Below are 16521 nucleotides of genomic sequence, written 5' to 3'. Positions count from 1 at the left end.
TTCACGTTTCAATGATTTTAATGGAATTTTTTATGAATCCCCATACATTTCCTTATAACATGACACCACAAAAACCAAGCTTGGGCTACCTGTGTTTTATGTTTCAAATTGGGAAATATTTGGTTCGTCACGTGTACTACAAAGTTACGTAAGTTTCGGGTTATTTTCGGGTAAAATCACGCAAAGCAGTTAGTCTCCTTCGCAGCCGTCTTTAGTTTTGGTCTCAGGGCCCGTGAGTATCTAGGCCCGAAACTAAGGGACTGGTCATAAAGTATTGGGGGGGGGGGGGGGGGGGGGGGGCAAAATCAGAATACTATCAATGTTATTTTATCTTGGCCCATCATAAAATGATGCTGAAAATGTGATGACCCAACCCCAGCTTAAAAGCAAAATTGCAGATGACCCACCTCTGAAAAAGGGATCCACTGGTCAGATTTACCTATATTTAATATATCCCAAAAGAATTTTCTTGGTTGCACACGTCTACCACTTCTTGTAACCGTTGACTGTTTCGGCTTCTTCTTTCTCTGTCATCGTTTTCATTCGAAGGTACTGCAGATGTTCTACATACTTGCTAACCAGATCCTCTGCAACTGCAATTTCCTTGAGAAATTCTGATGATGACAATCATAATACTACTCTATTTTGGAATGGCCCACCGTTTTTGGTTGTCAAATTTTATCAACAGCCCACCCCTTTGAAGGAGTTCAAAATGTGACCAACCCCCTGATTTTGCACCCTTTCACCCAATCTTTACTACAATACAATACAAATTAATTTTTCTTATTTCGTTTTCACGTATCAGCATGAATAGCGAATGTATGCTGATATAGCTTTTTGTAAAAACGCTGATTTTGAATTGATTAAGAACAGAAAACGACTGTCAGCGCTCATGCATATTGTTGATGCTGGTGTCGTTTCTATGAGAGTCGTATAGGGGACACCAAACTATAAAGTATTTTTCGTTTTCTACTCTTGACTTACATACTGGGCAAATCCTTTCATCGTAAATGAGATAAGGCCCTCTTAAACCTCCCCGTTCCTACTTCAAGCTTATGGTTGCTAATTCTTAATTTTGTAAGCGCCACTCTGTGTTTAATATTGGTGACTCGACCTAAATATTCTTCAAAGTTATAATCCGTTTTGAACTGACGAAAGACTCTGAGTTTATTTTTACGTCTGTCGTCTTTCCTTTCATCATTGTGGAGGTTACTACATAAAATTTGCCTCTCAATGTCATATATTCTTTGGGTTATTTTTCCACATTCCGATACCATCTTGGAGAAAGTTCATTTTGTTTCATCCAAATTATCCCCAATCCGAGTTGTTCTAAAGTAGTTTTAATTTTATGCTCCAAAAGACTTTTTTTAGTTTTATTTTTAGTTCTTGGTAGACTTCAGCTGAAAGTTTTTTTGGGTGTAGTTCCAACTTTATAATTTTATGCCAGAATTTAAAGCTTCTACTACATGCTTTGCATTTTAGCAGAAACCTTCCTAACTCAGCTCTGACTCTTACTATGATAAATAAAATTTTTAAGACCCCCCCCCCCCCCCCTCTTGATGTCCCCCAAAAAACTAATAGCTATCCGGCCCCCTAGTCTCTTCCCTCGTGCCTTCCCCGGGCTAGAACATTCCGAAGTCCTTACGACGCCTCAACTCTGCGGACGTCGTTTTACCGCCCCCCTCCCTCCCCTGTCACTATATAACTAGATCCCAAGGTGTCAAGAGCAGGAACATCAAAGAAAACAACAAGAGAAAAAAGAAAAACTTTTCCTCGAAAATGGGATGATAAAGCTTGCATTTTCAAGTAGCTTAAAGATTGGCCTTGTCTGGGAGTACGAACTTTCCCAACACAATCGAGGACGAAGTAGAGAAGTATTTAAAAGTTCTACTCAGCATCGAGTCATGTTGAAATCGATATCAGGCGACTTACAATCCAGCTATCTTACTTTTGGGCCTTTCTTTGATCAATTTCAGAGATCATTATTGGTACAGCTATCGGATCCCCCACACTTCACACCAGGTGGAGGGTGGTGTTCTTCACTGCGTATCCGCGTATCCACTCCAACATATTACCTTCATATCTACAGGGGGAAGGATGGTCTTCTTGACTGCGTATCCAATCAAACATGAGGAATACTGATTAAGTGCAGGGTAATCGAAAGCTATCATCATTTTACAAATTGTGGAAAGTTTAAAACTAAAATCAAGTTTTCAAACATTTCTCTAGTATTTATTTTTGCCCATAAGCTTAAAATGAGAAAGTTAGGCATCGACCGTTCTCTTGGGCAGGCGTCGTTTGAAGACTGTAAACTAAGGTTAGGGTTTGCTATATATTTATGTACATAGTCGGCAGTTAGTGTATAATGTATAAAAGGAATACTCAAAAAATCGTGAAGAAATTAACTGTAGTTTTATTCTTCCTTTGTGTTTTGTTTGCCAGCTTAGTGGACTGGTAACTACGCGACCAATCCCATCATACAGCACGACCCGAGTATTAGCAAAGTGCTGTATTTGCCATCGTGACGAAGTAGGTTTTGGTGGAAGTCAATCAATACGTTTCCATGACATTCCATAGGCAAGTACCCTTAACGCTTTGTGTTTTCCGACAATGTTGGGAAACACTTTGATTGCCTTCCACCAAAACTTTAGAGAAGTTTTCGACGGCAAATTGCTAAAGAACTTTCTCTCCATCCAATCAAATGCCTGAAACAAAGCATTAACACGGCGCGCACAAGGTCACGCAAAGTTCACAGCACTGTCAGACCAATGACATTGAGCGAAAAAAATCTAGAAAGCATCATAGTCAAGGTACGGCACGTTTACGGCACTGAAATTTTCAGTCATGCGAAAACTGCTCTGATTTAATGTCTCGAAAAACTTTTGATCGAGAAGCGCTGTACAAGGTGAGCTGAGTAATCAAAACTGAACCAAATTCCCTCAATACTCGTATACAGATATTATCGAAGTACACATAAAGATCGACATCATATTAGGGACCGTTCATTTTTTATCGGGAGGGGGGGCTGGTGGTTTTGAGGGGGGGGCCACCCGAGGAAAATTGCCAAAAAAGGGGGGCCAGGCACAACATGAGGCATTGAGAGGGGGGGCTACGCTTTTTATAAACATACTTTTCCTTAATAAATTTTTATTACAGTCGATATAGAAATTAAAACAGGAACAATGTGCTATAAATGTGTAAAAATAAATATCTATAGTATATATTAATAACGAAAGTGATAAAGCTATATCAGCAGTCCATTAAAAGTCTTCCTCCTCACTCTCGCCATCTTCATCAGTGCCAGCAGCATCGTCACCATCGCTGTATTCATTTTCATCAGTATCATCATTGACATTGTCCTCACTGTCATGTAAACCAACTTCAATATGGGCATCAGTTTTGAATTGGTGTCCTGCTCTTCGGGATAAAGGTGAGAGAAGACTTCATCCGCTATCTTTGTTCGTAAATTTGTGAGCAGTCTACTAGCAGCTGCATTTGTGAGGTGATTTGCAACTATTTGAGCGACACACTTTGCTTCTATGCCGCCTTTCACCGAAGCAATGTTTTCGACAGCAATGAATAGTTCGGGGACCTTGATGGATGGAGGGTAAGAAAAGAAGTTGGGGAGTTCAGCATCTATTGGATTTGATATACAAATACTGTATACTCGCTTAATATTGGCATCATATCGCTGCTGTCTTCTATTTTTTGTTTTCCTCTTATTTTCTTTCTTCTTTCTCTTCTCTGAGGTAAACTTCTGTGCAGAGCCTTTAAAAATCCGTTTGCAGTCGTCCAGCAGCCGCTGTAATGCTTCTTTGTGTTCAGTCACATTAGCAATTACTTTTTCAATGCCCGCTTTTCGTTTTGCATTAAATTCATGTTGGAAATGGCATCACGTAACCTTCCAAGTACCCCCAAACCACGATTTCTTATGCGCACAGACAAAGGACCTGGTGTTTCGATTACAAATTTCGAGGTGAAGTTCCGAGATGCAGAATTGGCTAGGCTGTTCAATCTTGACTGGCAGATGAGGATTCATCTAGCAGTAAATGATCCATGTCCTGCTGAAAGAACTAATGCTTGCATAGGAGATGCAGTATCAGATGGAGGTTCCCTTCCTTTTAATAAATTCCAGCCACACCAAGAAATCAGCGAAAGTGATTTGGAGAATATAACATCAGAAGAAATCAAAGCTCTTGAAGAAGAATGTGTTGAGCGTAATGTTTGGTACTGTTGCCAAGAGGTTTGCGACAGAATTGATGAATCCCCAGGACCCCATGGATACATGTCAGCTCATGTGACTCCAAGACCAGAATGTCAGTTCTTCTATAATACAAAATATCTCATGGAATACCACACAGCTGGATCGAAATCCGAATTGGTACCTGGGCACTGCTACTTTAGAAAAGTAGAGCTGTTCATTGAAAATCATTACGAGGATGGGGATAACTACAGGGAGTTCATTAAATGTTCAGACCTGCAGCAGTGTTCAACTTGCCAAACATGGGTCGGACCGTCAATCACCAAATGTCCAAGACCATACCCAGACTGGTCAGCCCTTCCAGATTACCACTATGTATCTTATAGCGAGACCCCAATTAAGAACAGAGATGTGGATGACTGGCAACCAAGGACACAACTGATAAAGTGGTTTGAAGACAAGAAAGTAGTGACAGCTGACCCTGACAGTGTTGCCACATTCGCTGATAAACTGATCGTCAAGCCAAAATTGGTGTTTGACTACCTTCAACAGCTAGAAATTAAAGAATACAGAAAAGAAAAAAGAAAGCAAGAAAAGGCAGAAGCAAAACAAAAAGCTCAAGACAAAGAATACTGTAATTACGATTGGGACCAGCTAGTCCAGAATGTCGATGATCTTAAAAAGCTACGAGTGGCAGAGCTAAATAAATATTTGCTCCACCATGATCTTAACGACCACTTGAAGAAGAGGAAAGACGAGAAAGTGTTGGTTATTCAAAACCATCACCTACGCACAGAAAGTGAACCGGCCAGTAGCAGGATACATACCGAGGATGAAGACACAGATGCAGAAGAAGAAGAATCCGAATATGAAGATGTTGATCAAGATGATAATGATGAAGATGATAATGACGAAGTCGATGACTTAATTCTTGCAGTCATTGGCAATGACGATGACAAAGCATCCCCTAATGTTTCACGTTCTGGCAGAAAAATAGTGAATAGAAATGAATTGGATTATTTTTACTTTTAAAAACAATTTCAACAAATTAAACAATTTTCCTTTTTTTGTATTGCTTGATGATATAAAGTCATCCCTGTGTATTGCCTACATTCCTGGCCAAAGGCTGCAGACCACCTGATATTCTCAATAATGATTTAGAACTCAAAGACAAAGAAACAAAAACTGTATATAGAGAACAATAGAATGACTCAACAGAATGGTACGATACTCTAACCGCTCGTGAACTGATTTAAGCGACGTCTGACGTTCATAATTACGACAACCGGTAAGAAACTTTATACTTATGCCCTTCGACTATCTTTAACGAAAGTAGATAATGTAAACATGAACAATAAGATAATTCCAATAAGTCTGTCATATCCCCATCGGTGTGTTGGACAAAGTGTAAAAATTTAAAGTAGACAGCTGTTGTAGACAATAGGGACGTCAACAGGAAATGCAACACCATATATTTATCTGAAGTATGGAATCTAACAACAAAAAGTATGCGGAGATATCATAGTACTGAGGAGACAATGATCGATCAATTAGATGTTAACCCTATTACAATGGCAGCCTTGAAATGTATATACTTTAGAATGTGAGTACTCCCTGTTACTTTGATTATCAATGTAACGTTACAATTACAGAACTCACTGAATTGTACACAAACATATATATGTATTTTTGAGGAATTGGTAGAGGGGGAAGGGGGGGCATCTCAATGAAATATGAACGAGAGGGTGGGCCATACAAAAAATTTGTACCAAACTAGGCGGGCTATACATTTTTTTCTGAGAAAGCTCCAAAAACCACCAGCCCCCCCCCCCCCCCCCCCCGATAAAAAATGAACGGTCCCTTATATAGGCAAATTTTATTCAAGTATCTCTATAGAAATTATCTTATTTAAAACCCTTCATTCATGCCTTATACATTCAACAGGAACAGAGCTTGGGCTATCTGTGGCAAATTGTTCCAAAAGTTTACTACTGAATGAGACCTCACATTATCTACATTAACCATAGAAATATTCATTTACAACCACAGTTAGCATGCCAACCGTAGAGTGATTTTATTTGGCCCTTGAAACGAAATTGTATGATAATTTTAAAAAAAACTCTATTAGTGACTAACAGTAGAACCAAAACTAATAATTTTTTGATGAAATTTTAATACTAATTTCAGTGCAGCTCTCCTGAAATAAAAATTGACATTATAAAAGGAAAGAGAATGACTTATCCAAAGAATGGTAGTTAGGTAGGTAGGTAGGGAGGGAGGGAGGGAGGGAGGGAGGGAGGGAGGGAGGGAGGAAGGGGAAGGGAAGGGAAAAGGGAAAGGGGAAAAGGGAAAGGGGGAAAGGGGAAAGGGAAGGAAGGAAGGAAAAGTATTATAATAAGCAAAGAAATTGAAACTAAATAAACGTATGAAGACTTCGAGTAATACGAAACTTCATGGATAGCGCCACCACCTTGAATTTTGCATGAAAGTGCAGCTGGCCTCGAGTCATCATGGGAGATCTACTATAAAAACAAGAGAAAATAGTAACAATGTCGAGTTGCTTTCGAAGATGGCGACGCTATCCGTGAAGTGGTGTACTGAAAGTTCAATATTACTAATTATTAGCCCATGTTCCCTGTATTAATGGGGTTTCTGCATTAATTGGAATCCCATTTTTTCCCTTATTCCAGAGGACAAACTACTCCCAAATTTCAAGGTGAAATATGATTTTACATGTACAGGAAGGCTGTTGTACGAGGCTAAAATCTTGTTATTCAGAAAGTTTAACTTGTTTGGAAGTGGAGATGACCAATGAAAGTGAAATCTATTTTAATAATTTTAACTTTTTATTGTAAATTATATATATATATGTATATACAATTTTACTACATATTATTTTTACATATATTTACTTTATTTGGAATTGTGTAATTTTATTATTTTATTTTATCTTAGTTTAGAATTTATTACTTAAAGATGTTAGCATGTACTTGCTATCTTTAATTCAAGGATAAATAAAGATATTGTATTGTATTGAATCAAAGTGTTAACCCAAAGCAAAAACATTTATTCGAAAATGAGGTTTAGGCCTTCCTTTGCTTATTTCTTATATATTTTCTATAAAAAAGCCTGACAAAGCTACATCCTAACACAAATGCAACAAAACATCTTTGTACAATTGAAAATACCACTTCAAACAGGCATCTTATCATAGTACATCAGTTTCTAACTGTTTAAAAAAGGGAGTGTTAACCCAAAACGAAAATTGGCATCAAAACTCACACAAGTCTAGTTTTTGGCACTTTGAAAAAAATTTCCTCTTAAAACGAAATGATGTCTAGTTACTTTTGGGAAACAATTAGGAAGGATTGGGAAATATATTCATGATCTCACTAATCACCAAGTAAAAACATCTGTACATGAAAGGATTACAGTTGTATACCTTCCTCCTAGAGTTTCCACTTCAAAGAGGTTTAATCTTGATTTCCCTAAAAAAAGAATGTGGATTAAAGTCAAGTTATGGAGGTTTAGGGTGAAATACAACAAATAATGCCAGTAAAGGAATTGAATGGATGTTATAACTTGGATTAGATACAATGTGCCCTTAGTATTATTAATTATATTGGTATGGCTAACAAGGATATACGAAAGAAATGCCACAAATTCCTTTACAAAAAAGTCAGATTTCCTTTGTTTTTTTCATGTTAACCTCACATTCAAGATAATTTTTTGATAAGGGTCCATACATAAAATTTGACGCAAAGGGGAAGAAATTTTTCAATTTGCATCTGCATTCAAAAAATCCCACATTAAAGTATTACGCATCACAGTCAAAAAGGTAACTGGAATGAACTAAGTAGACTCGTTCTAATAAAGGAATAAAGAGTTTATGGAAATTGGGTTACAGAGAGTTTGAATATGAACACTTGTTTTTTAATGGATTTTATTAAGCATGTTAAAAGAAAACTGATAATATTAGCAATTAGTCCTCAAGCACAAATGGGCTACAAGTCAATAGCCCATAAGGCTGAAGGCCGAATGGGCTATTGACTCATAGGCCATGAGGCTGAAGGCCAAATGGGCTATTGACTTGTAGGCCATGAGGGCAAGAGGACTAATAATTATTGTTTTAGTCAAACCTAACTAGTCGGTCAAATATTAAGATGCAAACATTTAAATTTAAATTAAATTTTTTGACTTTCAAAGCCGACACTTTATTGATGGTTTATAGGTCGGCCATGTTGGTGGACTTTAACAAAAGAATTGTCAATGAATTCTTTTATATCCTCCAACATGGCCGCCGTGTCTTTTGTTATTTAATTCTCTTGGGAATGGTTGAAAACCATCAATAACTTATAGCCTACTAGTAGCTCATATAATCAGCATGCAGCATTGATAGACCGCTAGTTGGATTTGACTAAAAACAGGATTATATCCCGACGACTAAGAGCTATCATGTATTCACTCAGGTTATAATTTAAAGCAATTAACAATTTTCTAATATCGTACAGTCTGTCAGTTAGTTATAAGGAGCTAGCTTCTGGTTTGGCAAGGAATTTTTGATAGGTGCTCAAAACAAATTCCAAATATAAAATATAACCAAGATATTTTGTTTTCATAAAATTTCCTATAAAATTTCAAATCCAAAATGATACATCAATGTTAACTCAAATATTTAAATGCTTGAATACCTAATGTTGACTTAGCAGCAAAATTACAATTGATACTTCATAGAAACAATTTCTAGTTTGCGATAGTCATTCTGAGGAAAAGATGGTTTGAAGAAGAAGTTAGTATTCCACAAAACTGAAAGCAACTCTCTTTGATTTTTGCTAAAGGTGTGGCAATACCAGCAACAAAATCATGCAACTTCTTGCAACAATGTTGGTCTGCAAGCCGCAAAGTGATATCAATCATATTTTAATTTTTTGCAACAAAACTATGCAACTTGCAACATTAACTTAATTGCGTGACAAGTTGCATAATACAATCAACATTGCTCTGCAATTTGCAATGCAACACTGTTGCAGGAGAAGTTGCACGATGTTCCAACTCATTATCTTGTATCAACATTAGTAAAGCAATAAAGGCATTTCTTCGAATGTAAAAAAAAGGAAAAGGCAAGAAACAATCTTTGACATTAACTTCTTTCATCTTCATTTGCCTGATAATAAATGCTCTAAAAATAAGTTCTTTGATGGAGGAAACTCAAGCAAAATTGTCAAAAGAAAACAACTTAACGCCGAATGTGCACCACTATACAATATGTACCTATCAATAATTAAATTACTTTGTAGTGTCTTTGACATTCATTTTGTGATGAATATTTTCTTATCGAAAAACAATACTTCTGATGAATACTTATTTTAATAAATACATATACTGTAATTTGTCCAAAAATGTCTCTACTGTTATTTGGTTTCTAATATGATCACCAAAATTAATAGCTGAAGGAAAGGTAAGCTCCAGAATTATACAGCTATAGCCCTCCATCCACAAAATGTACTGGAATCTTTCTTTGATCTGTCACACTGCTAAAACAAGAATCCACATGGATTAGGAAAGAACCTTCTTGTTTCTATCATCATCTTGACATAGATTTTAGGCAACTCCCAACCAGATAGTTGTTTTTTTTTTTTGTCATCTGGAAGGGGGGCGGCTTAGAGTGATTTTACAGGTTCCTTCAGCGCTGTCATAGTCCAAAGATATGATAAAGTCCTCTTCATCAATAAATTTCTTTACAGTTTGATCATCTATTTCTATAAGGGAGCTGTAAAGAACAATAAGATGAGAAAATGAAATAACTGTGCATATTATATTATGTGAAAAATCTTCTTGGATTAAACAGTTCATCCTTGGTTAAGTTTCCTTTAATGGTAAAAGTTCTACAGTCAATTAAAACCTTGAGGTTACTCTTATTTTTAGAAAAAAGCAAAATTAAAGACCTCAAAGCTAAAATTGGCTGTAGTAAATAGTAAAACTCATGATAAATGTGTAGTTCCAGAAATTATCCTTACCTCCACAGGAAGAAATTTTTTAAGACCTCCCCTACCCCTGGAAATTCCAATTTTCTTCCATACAAACTCTGTAATTTCTGATCTTTCTCTGGACCCCCACCCTTCAGAAATTCCAAATTCCTCTGTGGAGTGGGTATAGATCATTTCTGGAACTACACAACTTGATAAGGAAAGGGCAGAAGTCTAGAGCATCATTCTCCAAGGTGTTAAATGAAAACACACCAGATCACAGACTTTAAATGAACTACTAAGGTGATTCAAGCAAGAGAATTAAAAGACTTAAGTTGTAATCAGTAACATGGCATGTTTTTTCAACTGCCAACAATGGATATGAACCTACTAAATGTTTTTGGCACTGACTTAAAAAACTCTGCCAAAAAACTCTTTTGAAAGGAAATACTTGTGGTCAAATTAAATGTATTGTCTCTCAAGACAATAAAGGTGGTATCATCGTTAACCCTGAGGAATGATGTCCTAGTCCAAGTGAGGTTTCCCTAAATAGTCCCATTTCCTATTCAATAAAGCATTGTGGTTTTTTACTGCAGACTCATTTGGTACGTATTTAGTCTTCTTTTAAAGTGCAGTATTCATAAAATAAAAAAAGAACACTGTGCAAACAATTTTAAAAGTAAGCAAGGTTAAAACTGTACAAATGAGCCTATGGTAACTGAAACAGCAGTGCTAATTGAATGAGAAAAACAACTTTGATGAGGTCTACTGCAGCTATTGTAATCAAAACACATGCTATCTTACACGGAAACAATCATATTTAGAATCCTTTTTCAAAAGCTGGTTACTTTTTCAAGACAACATGAATGCTTTGATTGATTATTCTCTTGAAGTAGACCTATCATATTCCAATAAGTTGTTAAGGTTGTGATAAATTTTATATACTATGCAAAAATAGATCAGAAGAATTAAAGCCTTTTGTATTTTGGTAAATAAACTAGCTAAACGAATCTTATTACTTGAATGTACATGCACTGTACTAAAAATTTATCACTTTCAAAACAAATATGACCCAAGCCCCAAATTTCAAAACGGAAGATGCAAAATGTTGCCAAATTGTCATCTTAATTATGCAAAACTGCTTAATCCAAGAGGTTTTCACAAAAAATATAATAAATACTATAATCTATCACAGGAGACTGCAGGTAAAATGGATGCACAGTCTTGGAAGCACTTGTCCTTTTTAGAACAAATAACTGTAATCACCACTATTGTTTCCTGATTGAGTTGAATTGAAAAGTAGCCAAAAACAAAGCTAGACAGAGGGTTTTTTTTATTATGATACAGTCACACTTTGATTAAATGTGCTTTATCCTGATCAATAATATTATAAGAATGAACAATACAGAGTGAATAATTGGAGGATAATTTTTGGCATATTTTCAGGTTATTTTTAGATCAGAATCAATGCATCACAAGACTATACATTCATTATTTGTGCACAATCTAATTATTCTTTATTAGAATATCACAACATTTGCATGCTCTTGGCTTTTTTTTCATTTACCCTCATAATGGATGTGGGAACCTTGGCATCATCTAGAACATTTCACTGAATAGATGCTGCATCAGCACTGTTGTGTAAGACGTCCTTGGACATATTAATGCATACATAACAAAATGCTATGCTATGCTGTCTACGTGCTTTTCTAGTTTTTTTCTATCTATACTTCTACAGTACACTTTTGAGAGGGGCTGCAGCCCTGTTGAATGGCAGAAACATTTCAAACAGAATTTGATTCTTCTGAGAATGAGATGCTGTTGCTTTGTCACTCAACATGGCTATAATGAAAAGGTTGTCCAAAACCTCAGTTTTGGGGCTTCCTGTTTTTCATGTTTCCCAGGATATCAAAATGATAGGAAAGTAAAAAAAACACAATTGAAAGTTTTTGATTTACTTTGTTTTGGCCATTTTTAAAATTTATTTATTATTTATTTTTTTAGGTAACAAGAAAACCAACCAAATTATAAAAGTAATAGACTAAAATAATGTGGATGATTACTGTCCTACCATATCGTCATGCACCAAACCACCCAAAGTGTTAACACTACAACTATTAAGAATGATGCTAGCTTTGTTGGGACAGTGAAAACCTCAGTAGGGACTTTGGTTGGGATCTATGCAAAACAGACCTTTTTACTATTCAGCTGAATTGTAACTGGAGACATCCAACAATACTTTTAGAAATAAAGAAATAAAGTCAAATTTTCACAAATGTGCCTCAATCATAAATACACTGTATATCTCTGGGAATTTCTTCTACCAAATTGTTCATGTCTCCAATTGAACTGGTAGCAGCTTTGCATGACAAGGAAGGAACAAAAGCAGGGAAAAAATTCTCACAAGATCTCACACAAAGCCACTTGTTTTAAACTAAATTCCTAACCTGCTGTTCTAGCACACTATCACACAGCTATCCAACATCACTAAATCGCAAAAACGATTGTGACTACTTTTCCACACAAAAATTGTAAAAGTTTGTTCAAAGAATGTATATTTGAATTTTGCAATTCTGACTCCAAAGCCTTATTTGGGAAAACCATTCAAAATCAAAGGTACAGTGATCATTTTTACCAATATTAGAGTCAAATTTCATTTGCTGTGTGATAAAAGCCTAAGCCTTTTGTTCTTGTATTTTGTAAGGAGAGTTTCTTGGTATCATCCGATCACCATATTTAGAGAAAGCAAATAAAGTTGACACTCGGACTTTACCCTTTTCAACAAATGTCAGTGACGTAAAACAAAGTGGTAAGTCTGATATTTCAGTCATTGAGATATTTTTAATAATGCAGTCACGTATCAGTAAAAGATACATGATTTTGGACATGATTTTGGACAAGCATTTGAATCAGGACAAACTTGAATGATGGCAAGTTTAATGAGTACAGTTTAGTAAAAAAAATATTTAAAAAAATGTAATTCTGCAAACTTCATTGTCGGGAAAACCCGGTTCTGCAATCCAAACAAACTAGTTGTTACAGAGATTTCAACATTCAAAAGCGTGAGCTACGATTTCGAAAACATGCAAGTTGATACCACCAATGGATCGTAATAAATGTGATGAAATTCGGCTCATCGTGATGTTATTTTCAAGGTTCAAAATGCACGTGCAATGCATGAGTCACGCTTCCTATATACGTAAATCGTGACTTACCATAGTAAACCCTCCAAATCATATTAATGCATATTTGTATATAAAAGATTGGAAATAATGTGCCAAAAAGTACTGGAGAAGCTTTTTTCTTCACAAATATAAACGATATTTCATTTTCCAAACTTTTGTTTCGTAAATGCACGGGAATACCCCGGATGGCGTCACTTCAGCTCTTGGCTTTTATAATAAGCTTATTCATTTGATTTGATATAGCACAGTATTTTGGTTTATAAAAGCCGGGGAAAAATCGAAAATTTAGAAGGCCATAAGAAATAGTAATAACCTAGGCATTGCAGTTCAACAAAGAGAGACAAACAAAAAGAGTCTATGAATGAATGTGTCAGTAGATTAATCAATAAAACAAAAAGGCGAACCACATTTGGAATCATTGCCAACAAAATTCTAAAGATAGTTCATAATTCTAGATTTAAAGTAGAAAGAAATGAAGAAATGATGGATTTAGGAACATAGGGCGTTCCTTAACATAAAAAAATATAAAAAATACAACAGGATATGACATAAAATTCAACCTACCCAGATTTCTTCCGGAGTGAAATACTTTTTATGGAGTCCACTGTTAGTTCGTATCTTAACGACACAGCTTCTTTAAATTTCTCAACAGTTATCTCCTCCAAAAATATAGCATCATAGGCTTTTTCGGTCTCTTTTCGTAGATAAATAGTTAACAGTGGTGGAGGTCGACGTACGACTCTCTTTATTTTCGGGGCAAGTTTGAGGTGATCCAAAGCATCCGCTGTCTCTCTGAAGGCATCACTGGACGACCGCTTTCTGCCTTTCTCTCTCAACTGTTTGAGCAAAGGAGTACAGTATTTGCTCGAATCAAATGAGATACATTCATTTTGCATTATTTTGACGACCATATCCAAGAATTCTTCAAAATATTAAAACTGGGAGTGCCAAACTTGGTGAAGTTTTCTAGGAATAACAGATCCACAGCCTTTCAAAGCGAGCAATTTCTACTAGCGAAATTTCGCAAAATATCCCTCGTATAGCACACAGGAAGTATCGCTAATATCCAAACCAATAAAACTGACTCTCACGATAAATTGAAGTCCATTTTAAAGGCATATTTTGTTGAATCCAGTACAACAAGTTTCAACACAACATTTCCACTTCGAAACCAGATTTCTCAGCCAGCGATTGACATCCACGCCGCCGGTTCCTTGACGATAACAATTTATTATCAGGTTTAGACGAGTATTTAAATAATCAACCCACGGGGGCCCCCTAAAAGCAAAATAATATTACCTTCGTATTTAAAGCTAAAATATATATCTTTCATCCTATGCATTATGCTGTCCAATAAGAATATCAATAAGATTGCCAAAGTTTAAAATAATCAGCAATTTGAAGGAACTTTTAGTCTAAATTACTTTTCTTATTATAAATCCCCTACCCCACCTGGGCTGAATTAAATTTTACAGTATTTTTTTACTTTTAGCTTGTGACGTAGTAGCAGCAGACAAATCGAGAACTGACCAATCGAAATAAAGGAGAATTCGAAGGTGCACGTGAAAGTAATTTTACTGAATCGTGTAAAATATGTCATCCGAATATTTATTTCTCGTATCCGTTAGTCAGAAAAAGACATAATACGAAAATACTAGGTTGATAAGAAGGTGAAATAATTTTTAAAGTTAAAGAAACACTCGAGATTAAACTTTGAAAACTTAAGGTAAAGTGATGGTAAGGTGGTTCAAGCAAAATTCATGCATGGCACATTACTATTATAGTAAGAAAACCGGATTTCCAAACCAGAATACGAGACAAGTCTCCGGTAAGACCGGCTGCTTTAGTACGTGGACTATGCTATATTTTATAATCAGTAAAAACTGGTTTAATGTCTTTTTTTAAGAAAGATAAAATTTAGATATTTTTGAAGTATTCAGCTTTATGTACTAATTTTTATGTGTTTTTCCCCATGCCACTATAAGCCCTTACAGCTGTAACCGTGTTCGCCAGATTATTCATGACGGGATGTTAGTTAGTCTTATTTATCGATTTAGTATTACGTTCTTTTTTTTAAGATTAAATCTTTAAAAAAAGAACGTAATCCACTTTCCAATCGCTGACAGGAGCAATTTTTGCTTCTCAGCCACTATAGTGTCGTCACGCCACGCTCATTCCCCATACAGCTACTTAGCGTGCATTTTCCCCTATGGTCCAACCTGACTCAATCAATAAGCATTTTATCATATGACCCTCACGAAATGAAAAAATAATGAAATAAAAGATAAAGAAATAGTAAATAAAAGCTTAAAAAGAGAAAGCGCGAGAATTCGAGCAGGGCCGTACGAATGCGTACGGCCCTGCCAGGGCGGGAGGAGGGAGGGCGTTGAAACGGGCATACATCTATTGGCCGATCCGTGATGCGGAGAGGAGGACTGGGCACTACTCTGACTGTCAACAATGGCGGACCGTTCGTAGAGGAAGTTCGGCTGACAAGAAGATCTTTCAAAGGTAAATTTAGGCTTGTTTATCTATGTTTTTAGCCAATAAAACAATTTTATTGGTGTTAGAGAATACCCAAAACATAAAAAGAGTTTTTTATTACGAAGAATTCGCTGGTTTTTGTAGTCAAAGAACCATTTTAATAAGCGACTGCCTATGGTTTTTATGCTAGATTTTATATAGCAAATGCGGGCGCAGGGCATTTTTGGCTTTGTTACAATGTTTTCCAAAACCTAGTTTATATTTTTTTGAAATGTTCATATAGTGTTCTACTTATGTGAAAAAAATCAGACTGAGCAAATTTGAGCAAGATTGGTTTTTTTACATCTCAAATTTAGACTAGCGAAATTTACATACAATGGGCAGTTGCATTTTTAGTCCGCACACCCCCTATTGAGGACATTCGGAAAATCCAAGGGAGGGGTGGTCTGTAAAAGTTGGATTTCCAAGGTATGGTTTATTGTATGGTTAATTGGAATCCTGGCAATGTTGTTAAAAGATGGATAACTCAATGATAGAAATGAAAGGGGTCAATTAAAATCGTCAATTATCCTTGGGAAGATTAATTAATCAACTAAAATTAATAATCTAATTAATTTACTGGAATTACAGGAAGATGGGAAAGTGTCAGGTTTTCAGTAAAATTTCAAATTTTTTTGAAATATCT

General features: G+C 35.9%; 2 protein-coding genes across 5 annotated transcripts; one reads left to right on the top strand and one right to left on the bottom strand.

The window, feature by feature from the left end:
* Positions 1–599: 599 nt before the first annotated feature.
* On the bottom strand, positions 600–14561 carry LOC116295469 (grainyhead-like protein 1 homolog). 4 transcript variants are annotated; one of them, XM_089039231.1, is made up of 3 exons: positions 13917–14561; positions 7644–7689; positions 600–614 (listed from the first exon to the last, which is right to left on the bottom strand). In XM_089039231.1, the coding sequence occupies exons 1-2, from the start codon at positions 14261–14263 to the stop codon at positions 7665–7667; spliced, it is 372 nt and encodes a 123-aa protein (XP_088895357.1). In that variant the 5' UTR covers positions 14264–14561; the 3' UTR covers positions 600–614; positions 7644–7664. The 4 variants fall into 4 exon arrangements, with proteins under 4 accessions (XP_088895357.1, XP_088895358.1, XP_088895356.1 ...); XM_089039232.1 differs by lacking the exon at positions 600–614 and adding an exon at positions 6063–6398; XM_089039230.1 differs by lacking the exon at positions 600–614 and adding an exon at positions 6513–6723.
* Positions 3409–5503, top strand: LOC148905841 (uncharacterized). The gene has a single exon (XM_089039229.1). The coding sequence runs from the start codon at positions 3878–3880 to the stop codon at positions 5231–5233; it is 1356 nt and encodes a 451-aa protein (XP_088895355.1). The 5' UTR covers positions 3409–3877; the 3' UTR covers positions 5234–5503.
* Positions 14562–16521: the final 1960 nt, after the last annotated feature.

Source organism: Actinia tenebrosa, unplaced genomic scaffold, assembly GCF_029948245.1.
Source record: "Actinia tenebrosa isolate PJP-AT-01 unplaced genomic scaffold, QUT_ActTen_1.0 PGA_scaffold6__47_contigs__length_16458017, whole genome shotgun sequence".
Classification (NCBI taxonomy): domain Eukaryota; kingdom Metazoa; phylum Cnidaria; class Anthozoa; order Actiniaria; family Actiniidae; genus Actinia; species Actinia tenebrosa.
Note: the sequence above shows the minus strand (reverse complement) of the source record. Positions and strands in the feature narration are given on the sequence as shown.